The sequence below is a fragment of the Gymnogyps californianus genome, chromosome 8 (assembly GCF_018139145.2).
Source record: "Gymnogyps californianus isolate 813 chromosome 8, ASM1813914v2, whole genome shotgun sequence".
Lineage (NCBI taxonomy): Eukaryota > Metazoa > Chordata > Aves > Accipitriformes > Cathartidae > Gymnogyps > Gymnogyps californianus.
Window position 1 is genome coordinate 26,487,096 of NC_059478.1, and position 11,097 is coordinate 26,498,192.

General features: G+C 50.0%; 1 protein-coding gene across 1 annotated transcript; it reads right to left on the reverse strand.

Moving 5' to 3' along the window:
- Positions 1-6,469: 6,469 nt before the first annotated feature.
- Positions 6,470-7,018, reverse strand: TMEM275 (transmembrane protein 275). The gene has a single exon (XM_050901468.1). The coding sequence runs from the start codon at positions 7,016-7,018 to the stop codon at positions 6,470-6,472; it is 549 nt and encodes a 182-aa protein (XP_050757425.1).
- Between the last annotated feature and the right edge of the window lie 4,079 nt (positions 7,019-11,097).

An 11,097-nucleotide genomic window follows, 5' to 3' on the forward strand; every position in this document is an offset into this window, starting at 1 on the left:
GCAGAGATCTTGCTTTTTGGACTTGATTGAAAGCAGAGGGTCTGGTAAGGGACTGCAGCCCCAAAGCTGCCTTTGAAGTTTGGTCCTCATGTGGAGACAGAGCCCAGCAAGATCTCATTTTAGGGGTGCCTGGAGGATTGAATAATAGGGCAATTCTCAAGTGTTTAGATCGGAAATTTCGTCTGGAACCTGGGAAATTTTTTCCTGGCAAAAGCATCATGAGAACCAGTGTCTTGTCAGGACAGGCCAATTTCAAGAAATCAGAATTTCCCCATGAATATATGCTCCCTGGAAAAACTCCTGGGGACTCTTTGTATGCAAGGATGCCTTGAAAAACATAATCTGTCCTCCCAGGACTGACACCTTCTGTGCTCTGAGAATTCATAGCCATGTCAGCGTGTGCAGGTCCCACAGAGAGAGACAGAGTGATTACAAGTAGCAGGAGATCTGCTGATGGAAATGGCAAAATCTCCTCTCCACAGACTTTGTGAATTAGACTGAACAGAGCCATGGAAACGAGCCTGTATGGAGCAATTCTCGCTGACCAACCCTGATGGTCCAGCTGTCTTCTGCAGCCTGGTGGTTCTCTGTGAGCCTGGGTGAGCGGTGGTCCCCTCCTCGCTGGAGCTCCCCGGGTCAGCAGTGGTGGCAGCTGGGATAGCAGACGCCCTCAAACTGGCCACCACTGCATGGAGCCAGTCTCCAAGAGTTTTAAATTGATATTAAAAAGAAAAAAGTCAAGCTCTCAGCTTCCCTAGGAAGTGTGAGAGAGCAAACGGTGTAGGACAACACCAGGGGAGATGCTCCATATTATTGGTCCATCTAGAGAGGGGTGCTGCTGCAGAGGATGAGCATCCGCTGTGGCTTCACATCAGCCTGGGGACATGGGCAGGGTATCGCCCTGAGGCCACCCCAAATGATGAGTTTTTGGGGTCATCTGTCTGATAGCCAGGAGTTTTAGAAAACAAATATACAAGCCTCTCCTAGAGCATGTTGTAGTGGGGCAGCTGGCAGTGTCTGAGGGTTTCTCCCATGGATGCTGAAAGCTCAGCTGAGCTGACAGCATCTGACACTCGGAGAAAACCAGCCTTTCAGCCTCTAAGTTGAGCACATTTGCTATGGACTCACTGGAGACTAATGACATAAAAGCTCTTTTTTTTTTTTTAACAGAGGGACTTTGCAAATGGAAATTTCACATTTTCATGGATATTTTTGCTCTTTCATGGATTTTTTATTCCTCTTCCAGGACTTACGCAGGGAAAAATGCCCCATTTCTTGCATAGGAGATACCTGGAAGGCTTGTACCTTTGCTGTGGACTTGTGAGTCCTGCAAAAGAATGGCAGTTCTTGAGCATTCATGGAGCTCCTGAGCCAAAATCAGAGCAATAGGCCAGAGAGGGAGGTGAGGGCTCCTGGGGAAGGGTGAGCATTTCACAGGAGGGAAAGATGGCAGGGGTCAGCCAGCTCAGCCTAATGAAAGGGAGGCTCTAGGAGATCTGCAACAAATCTAAAATGTTCCAGGGATACAAATTTCCAGGGGGCAAAAAGGCATCTTGGTTAAAAGCCATTGTTGGTACAAGGATAAAAGGAAATAAACTAGCCACAGATAAATTTGGGCTGGGAATTAGAAAAAGCTAATTACATTCCATGTAATGTTTCTGTTTTATTCTTCCGGATGGAGAGAAAAGCTCACGGTCCAGGTTAGTGCTGGGCAGCTGCTGTGGCAGGAATGCTACAGGCTGTGAGTCTAGGAGGGCAGCAGTGGATGCTCAGGAAACCCTCCTCTGTGCTTTTCTCTCTGGTCCCACTTTTTAAAAAGAAAAACCCTTCCAGGGAGTTCTTCCTAATAGCCAAAAAAAATCCTTTCTGAAGGGAGCAGGTTTTCATTTTACACACATTGTCAGTGGAGCCTTCTTAGCCAGCTCATTTCCCAGGTCCTTAACCAGCCAGCCTGCCTGGAACGGAGAGATTTCCTTTCGTCTCAAATCACTTGGCTGCACATGGGAGAGAAGCCCTTTGACGTGGTGAATTTGCAAGGCTCTCAAATCCTCTTTATTCTCGCTGTGCTATCCCTCCTTGACTCATCTCCAAGAGGCCATGTTGGACTAAGCCCAGAAGTAGCACAGAAAGGTGATGGCACCAATCCTAGACACACACAAACACACACAGATACAGCTTCCACCCCTTCCCCGCACCATCATTTAAACATCATCTATACCCAGGACTGGGGAGGATCAGCTAAAATAATCCAGTCCAGTCCTCTATCACCGGAGAGGTTGAATTCAGAACAGCCCACAGTCCTCACCCACTCCAGCCCACAAACCTGCTCCTCCCATGTCCCGAATAAACTGCAGGCCCACGATTCGCATCTGGCCTGTTCAGGTACACATCTGGAGGTTAACACACACATGCAGGAAAAAAAGGCTAAATTGGGCTATTCTTGTGTCAGCCAAAACAATGATAGTGGGAGTCTGCGGTGGGAGTAGTGTCTGGGCAACCAGGGCTTCAAGGAGCAACGGCATTCAAGAGGCAACATGAACTCTTAGGGATGCTTTTTCCTTGCAGCTAGTTGCACTGGCTAGGAAATCAAGCAGGAGAGTGAGGAGTACAAGGTAAAATGAATGCAGCCAGCCTTGGGGCACACACAGTCCTGGGGTAAGGGAGAAGGTGGCTGGTAGAGTGAAAGAGCAGGCAGGCCAAATGCTGACTGAGTGCAATTATTTTAATGGGTCTGTCTTTTCCAAATTCCACATTGCACACACGTAAATAGTAATTTAAAAAAAGACTTACACCAGAAACGCTGACTTGGAGAACAAGAAACCCTCCCTGTCTCCCGCTACACAAGGAGGCACAAGATTCACAACAACATTAGTCACGGCCGATCACGGAGGCAGACAGACAGGCAGACATGGAAATCCCGAAAGACAGAAAAAGGCAAGAGCAGGGCATTCATGCTTCGGAAGGCAGCAGATGTTCCCATGCCCACCTTGCTGTGCAGGCAGGCGGCTGGGGTCACGGCTTGGCGTACAGACCCTCCACACCAGGGGATCAGCATCTCACTGGTCCTACACCTCTGCTTGCCCAGATGCCACCTCTGCTGGTTGTCGTCTCTTGGGTCCCAAGGGCGTCAACTCCCAGAGCAACACCAGCTTTACGGCGACCTGCACGTGCAGCACAGGATTCATTAGGTCCCGGGGCTGTGTCAGGGTTCCCTGTATGGTACTGGCTGTGATGCCACAACACAAGAATGAACCACACTAAACTCCTAGCTGGCCCTCAAAGTCCTGCTTCTGCCCCCGTTCCTGCCCAAGGGGCCTTTGCCTTCGACTTGTATGGGATCTGCTGTTGTATTATCCATCACTGGTAGCATTTCACAGTGCAGCTGTGATAAGAACTGATTCCAGTACGCACACTCCAGACTTGGTTTTCAAGCCTTCAGCGAGTAGAGAAAGGAGTTGTATGGTTACCGCTTGATTTTACTATTTTTTTGGCTCCAAGTGCTCAAAGAAATGTGCTGCAGTAACCATGTGCACGTGGGCAATGCCTCTAAAGGACTTCCAGCCTGTTGTGTGCTATTCCAAAAGGCTGGTGAGCCAGCAAGCTGGGAATCAAACCTACCTCAGCAAGCTGTTCTGTTTAATTGCTACAGCAATCACTGGCAGGCAAAAATCACAGGAGCCTCTTGTTCAGTACAGCAGTTCCTGCATGCCAAAGGGTAGCCAGTGCTGGAGGCAGAGCTCACACATGAAAATGAGCTCTAAAGGAGATCATGCAGAGATCAGACCATACAGACTCATCCACCTTCAAGCAATCTCCAGGCTCAGGTGTGCTAATACCATCCCTGCTGCTTGGCAATGTGTTCATCTTTAAAGCAGCTTTAAGTGGAGTTGGGAGCAGGTATTTTCCCTCTCGCACAGGCAGGGAGCTGAGCAGTAGCACGATTATATGATTTGCCCAGGACCTGGAGGCTGTACCAAAGACCTGAACCCACATCTTCCCAGGCCCCCACAAACGTCCTTCTCCCAAGCCTGCTTCTGCCCCTCCCAGCCAGTAGACCAGCCCTGCTAAAATCACAGACATAATTCCTTGATGTAGAAGGCAGCAAACTGTTGGAGTACTCAAGGAGGACCCACATTAAGACAGAGTGTTTGGTTACCTCTCATCAAGGAATGAAATTCAACCTCATCCTACCCCAGCTCATGAAGGAGACATCAGCTGCACAGCGGCTCCCCAGAGCAACAGGACACCTCGTGCATGGACCGTACAGCACCGTGGCTCTTCTCTCCAGCTCCCCCACAACCCCACGTGCCATCACTTAAGCCAGCACACCAGCCATATGGCTCTCACAGCCTGGCCATGCAGAGGTCTGCTGGTGGCCCAGGGGAGCCTTGGCCATGTCACAACCTCTCCTTCTCCTCCAGCGTTTCCCCTTCAGCCCTCCCGCCTCTCCATACACCCATTTCTGCTGGCTAACGCCTCACGGCTGTGTTGTCCTCAGCCTAGCAAACCGCCGATGCTGGGCTGAATGGGAAGTGTTACCTCCCTCCAGCTACAAGAGATGTGAAGTACCATAAGAAAGAGACGACCGAAGGAAACATGACAAAGGCCCCAGAAAACCTGAGTGGTGGGGGGGCATGGACTGTTTGCTGGCCCTTCTAATCCGGGAAACTTAGGGCATCAAAGGGAATTAGTAGAGTGCAGGATGAAAATAAGCCAAGGACAGAGAACTTTACGGCCTCTCATTAAACTGTGCAACTCCCTGCTGCAGGATCACAAATGATGAAAGTTGACAGACATTCAAGGTGCAAATGGATTATTTCACGAAGAAGAAATCCATTCAGGGCTACTAAATACAGGCACCACTTCCAGCTCAGGAAGCTCCTAAGCAATAGCGCATTGGAGGCTGGGAGAGCATTTTGGGCAAGCAACATCCTGGTTTTGCCCTGTCTTCATGCTCTTCTCCAGACCTTGCTCTTGGCCTTGTCAGAAATGGGATGCTGGGCTAGCCGGGCCTTTGGAATGATCTGGTATGGTCACTCTTGTGTCCATATGACTTCCTAGTCACTCAAAGTCCCAAGGGCCCCATTTCAAATATAGGTTTTCCATAAACAGAGAACCTATGCAGCCGTTCCTACTCAAAATCCACTCTCCTGCTGCTGCCTCCCCATATACCAGTCCTGCCTAGCACAGCTCTCCTTCCCCACACTGGTCCCATATCTCATGAAACATGTGAAGAGCCCCTACAGGAGTCAGAGCAAAGGTCCATTAGCACAGCACCGTCTTCCCAGCTGGGGTTGCCCAGGGAAGAACACGAAGCCTTTGCAGAAATAATCCATCAGATCAGGGTCTTTCTGAGGCAGAGGTGGTGTCTTTGCATTGAACAGCTCTTGAGGAATTCTCTTCTGCAAACTCATCCCATTGCTTTGCAAGCCCATGAGCACATTGAGCAGCCAGTTTCCTGCAGCAAGGAGATCCACTCCTGATTGCCCACTCTCTGTAATGGATCTCGCAGCCGCTTCAGGGAAGGAGATAGAGTCACCGTCTTCCAGCACAGCTATACTGAAGCCCATACAGTTATTTGTCCCTTGTCCCAAGCTGATGTGTGTCCCAGGCCAGCCTTCCACAAAAAGATGGAAAGGAAGCTGCCTAGCACTCAGTACATAATCATTGCCCAAAGATTTCATTTGCAGGCTCCTGCTAATCTCTGGTTACTCCAAGAGCTTGTACCCAAGGATTCAGCCTGCCTGACCTTCCAAGATACGTACTGCACTGAGCAGGACAGCTGCAGCCCAACCTGATTAAAACAAGAGAAAAATACCAGTTCTGATTGCGATCCTTGTGATTCATTGTCTCTTATAATGGGTGGTAAAGTCACCCCAGTGAAGGCAAGATGGGGCAAGGATTTCCAAGGGAGGGGAGATTGTTTCACACTGCTTTTTCAATAGCAAACACATAGCTTTGTCCCTACTGCTAAAAAGCCTGGCACTAAAAATGCTGAAATCTTCTTGTGACTGAGTGGCAGCAAGCTGTAATTTACTGCATTCTTTCCTCTTTTACGTTCAAGAATTGCTTCATTTCTGAGAAGAAATAGCTGTCATTTGTCAGCCCCACGTAGCCCCTCCTTCCAGCCATCACATTTCCACGTTATGCTAGACAAATTAATTCATTCCCCTCTTCCTATCTGCTCTCCCCAAAAGCCGGTGTATTCCCAGGAACTGAGAGTCATCCTTTCACAGCAACATCATTATCAATTCTCTTTTTAAAGCCATGTAATGGGCATGTTCCTTTCAGCAAAAATTCGGAATTTTTCTGCTGTTGCATCCACCTTCCTTAAATTGATTCAGAGACCTGTCTGTCTGCTGGCTTTTCACAAGCACCTTCCCCACACCTCTGACTGATGGTACATCACAGATTTCCAGCCCACCCATTGCAGCGTCTGGCTGGCTGCTAACAAAAGCTCTGCCTGGCTTTAGGATGCAGCCAGGTCCCTGGGCAAGTTGAGCTGTATTGCCTCTCCTCCTGTGGTGTACTTGGCCACCGGCCCATTGCCTTCCATGGTGAAGAGCTTGCAAGTCTTCGCGTTCTCGTGAACCGGTGTGGACTTTTTCGAGGAGATGGGAGAATTTGTGGGGCTCAGCTGAACAGCGGTGGTATCCTGCACCGTGTGCTCACTAGTTTCAATTTCAAAGGCTGTGTTGCCAGGTTTGATGAGCCCAATGTTGGAACCTGGTTTGGATTTCCTTGCCCCGTGAGCTGGGGGCCTCCGGCTGCAGATGCAGCAGGCACCGAAGAATGTGAAGGCCACCACCAGCAAGATGGGTCCGATGATGATGGGAGGGTTGTTCACAGGGAGGAAGGTCCCAAAGGCAAATGCTCCCACTAAAGTGATGTTGATCCCTGCTAGCATGATGCAAAGTCCACAAGCGCAGCAGAGAGCAGGGGAGGGGAGGCCCTGAGGTCGTGTCTTTTTCTGGATGGGTTTCTGGGACAAAGAGGCGCTGCTCTTTTCACTGAACATGTTGAGATGAGTCTCAGAGGTCACTTCAGTCCTCACAGGGTGTACACTGTGTTGAGGAGGCTAGCTCTGGTCTCCTGCTGCCTTGAAATTCCTGGAGAGGAACAGAAAAGCATGCAGCTGTTAAAGCAATGAACCAAAGGCACCTTTCCACCACATCGATGGTGACCAGCATCTTCTCCGGGTTTGCTGGTACCAACAATGAAGTACAAATCCAAGCCTGCTCTCAAGTCTGGGGTCTCCCTGTCCATGGTGGTCACATGCAGTCAGCCTCAGGCTGGAGCACTGAGCCCAGGGTGCTCAATGCCCTTTGCCATCCAGATGGATGTCACCCAGTTGAATCTGAGCATGCGATGGCCCAGAGCCTATGTTTGGCGCTGCCTAGAGTCTGAGCCGCAGCGCAGCATTGCAGCAGTGTGGCTGGACAGACAGACTCACATCATGAGCTCAGATGTTTCTCACATGGGTTTGAGACCTGCTGCATACATCTCTTGACGCTCCCTCTACTCCGTCCACCTTTCCCTTAAAATACAGGTTCCTCAGGACAGGCAGTATGTCCTGCTGCCCATTTGGGCAGTAGCTGGTCTCACAGTGTTTGTCATCACCCACACAACACCTGCCCAAAATAACAACAGACCCCAGTACTGCTCTGAACATCCCTCACTGCAATGTGAGTGCAATATATTCTTGGATGGGTAAAGGTCCCAAGCTGTAACAGAAAGTGGGACTCTTTGCTCCACGTCTCAGTTGTCCAGTAATTGAAACTGGTCATCCAGGTTGCCTTTCTAGCCAGTGGAGAATAAAAGGTCCCAGAAGATGATCCAGAATGTCCCAAAAAGATGTCCACAATGGGGGCTGAGCTGACTACAGAGGGAACCTTGGACATGACTTGAGCAGTTAACAGTTAGATGCTCAGTGAGACAAACTCCACCCACAGATACTGAATGACTTGCCGTCAGTCACAGAAGTCTATGATAAAATGGAGCAAGTGCGGGTGTTTTTCCTGCTGGACCGTGCTTTCTACCATGCGTCACACCACATTCGGTGTGATCACAGGAGATCCCGTAGAAGGGGGCAGGGAAGATTGTTTGCCTCAGCAACTGTAAAACCAAACCTGTACAAGGTTTGTACACAAGCAACACCGGCTCCTGGATGGAAGCTCATGGAAACTGAGACGATGAAGCTGGAAAAGAGCCTGTGTGGGGATCTGCCTAGGACCCAAGGCGGGAACACATAGCCCTGACTGACAACAGAAGCTTCTCCATGGAGGAGATTATTGGATGTGACAAGAGTTGGCTTTGTGTTTTCTCTACTTTGCTGGGAAGCCAAATTGCCAGAAGCCAAATTGCCAGCAGTTTGCTGGTGATGCCTTTGATTTTACAGACAGGAGAGCATTTCTCTTCCCAGCCTGATTGCAAACAATAGCGGTCTGCTCCCTCCTACTCCCCTGCCTGGCTCCCCAGTGTCTTCCCTTCTCTGCTGTCAAATCACTTTCAAAAGGGTTGCTGGTGTAAAACCGATACCACACAGGTTTCTACTGCAAGAGCCAAGAATCACTGTTGTGCTATTAACACTCTGCAGCTGCTAAATTAAAAAAACCCAAACCATTACCCATCACCCTGAAACATGCCAGTGGGATCAGCCGGGCATTTTCAACATGTTTCCTAGGTTACAAAATTTTCCCGCACCTCCAGCTGAGGCAAAGCTCTTTGCTGCTCTATCCGGTGTCATATCTCATTTCCTTGGCTTGGGCTTTTGTTTAGACCTGAATGAAGTGCAGCAGTGAACTTTCAGTGAAGTTCCTATTCAGTGAGACATCAGCTGGAGCTGACAGGGCCAGGCACACAGAAGGATTAAATCCTTCCTCATCTGGGGTGCCCGACTGGGAGGAGTCTCTCTGCAGGCAAAGATTTTTCAGGAGAACTGAGAGCGTGCAAGAGAGAAATGGCATTTTCTCCATTAGCCACGCTAACGCATACACATGTTTCTCCAGCAGCGTCCTTTTGTTCTGTCTGGAAACCCTGGCACACTGATGTGAGCTGGAGCCCTGATTCTGCCCCCTTCACCAGCCCGGGACCAGCAGCAAGATAGCTTCTGGTTAAAGACACACATACACACACACACTGCTCTCAGCCCAGCTCTTATGGATGCCAGTCTGGATCTTTGGCACACAGAGGCTGCAGGCACCCCAGCGTGGCTCTTCCCCTCGGTTTGCCCTACATCCTCCCACTGCAAAGTACTTGGCAGGGAACTGCGTGGCTCCTCATGGTTAAATCATATCACAGATTCACTCTACCAGGTTTCTCCCTCCCGACTCCTCAGCACTCACCTGCTTCCACCCTGCAAAAATTCCCCATCCTGGGGGAGCCGCGCACCTATTGCAGCTGCTGGGCTCTAGCTGCATGCACAAAAAAGCCAGCTGCCTCTGCTTCTAAGCAAGGCAGAGACCAGAGGTCATGCTCCCCCTGAGATTTTCAAGAGGAGCTTCAACCTGTTGCCCGTCACATCTGTCAGCAGTCACCTGTAGTCACTCCAAAGAGACCATGCTGGTTTCTGGCTGCTTTCAAGACTGCAGCGATATCACCCAGCACGGTTCCTGGTAGCTCATTTTCTCTGCCTGCCAATTTTTGTTCATCGTTACAGCCCTGTGAGCGTAGGGGGTTAAGCTTGGGCAAAATCCTCACTGGACCTCCCCAGGCTGTAACAGGGGAGGAGGGGGACAAGATGGCTTGTTCAGGCACTATTGGCAATGATAAATCAGGGCAGCCCATCCAAGGACAGCTCACCCCAGCAGGTAAAAGAGAACCACAGATCCACTCTGGAAGGAAAAATGACATGAGAGAATGATCCAGCTGGGCTCAGGGTGGGTACAGTCACCATTAGCTTCCCAGGCATTCATGGCCGCTTCCCAGAAGGAGAGAGGACCAGATCTACATTACAGAAATAGGGATGTGGCACATAAGGACGGAGACCTCTCACGCTGCAGCTTGATGGAGGAGGCACCAGCTGCTCCTTGGGCCACCCTGGGACAGGCAATGGCAGCTCCCAGGTTGTGCCAAGGGACTGGTCAGGCAATGGCAGCTACCCGCCTCCTGGCAAGTGAAGAGGGAAGAAAGGAAGTTTGCAAATAAACTGCTGTGGCTAAAGCAGTGATGAGTAGCTTGCCAGGAGTCATCGTCCTAGGAGGCCCGTTGGGTTGGGTGTCTGGGAACGCATTGGCTTCAGCCTGCACAAAAGGTCAGAGACAGAGCAGGCAGTGTGACAAAACCCAGGGTCCTGGACCTCCTCAGATACATCTGCGACTGTAAAACATGCATCTGTCAGTTCAAAGGGCCAGGTCTAACACAAGGGCCGTGACACTGCCCGAAGAGTGAAGCTGTAACAACATGAATCCACGGGTACGTGTTGCACACCCTTAGGTGGAGAATAAAAGCACCTCGGGGTGCCTGAGGGAGCAAGCCACCAAACCTGCTGAGATGGCATCAAAGAAAAGCATAGGGAGCCAAATCTGGCTCATTCACATTATGTATATGGAGATATACCCAGAACCATGGGACAGAGCTAGCTGGAGTGGTCAAAAACTGAGCCAGGGTTGAGATCTCATTTAAAGTGTGTAAGCAATTCTGGGGCTTGTCACACCCTTTCTATATCTGCATCATAAGGGTTCTGGCCATGCTATGTCCAAGACAAAACTTCTTTCCCATCCTCTTTGCTTGGAGCACCTACATGGGGTAATGGACCTTTCCCAGCAGAAAGCAATGGAGTCACTGGAGAATCTAAGGGGAACCCTGCCTGGAGTGGGGACTTCTCCCATCAGCTTGGGGACAGAAGACCTTGGAAGACAGCACCATCACAGGGCTAGGACATGACCTGCACACACACCACAGGGTAACCAACAGTATAGAGAAGAGAGCATGTCTGGACTGGGAACATTTAGAAAGTGGATCACTGTTTACTCTTGTCTTGATCTCCATATAAAACATCAGGGACTATACACAGGGATTCCTGTTGGAAAACCAGATGAAATGGGGATGAGAAAGCCAGCAGAGCAGTGGAGGATAAAGCAAAAAACAAACCAAAGC

What these genes read in the sequence shown, in the direction of transcription:
- TMEM275 (XM_050901468.1), bottom strand. Translation starts at nt 7,018, where the DNA reads ATGTTCAGTGAAAAGAGCAGCGCCTCTTTGTCCCAGAAACCCATCCAG.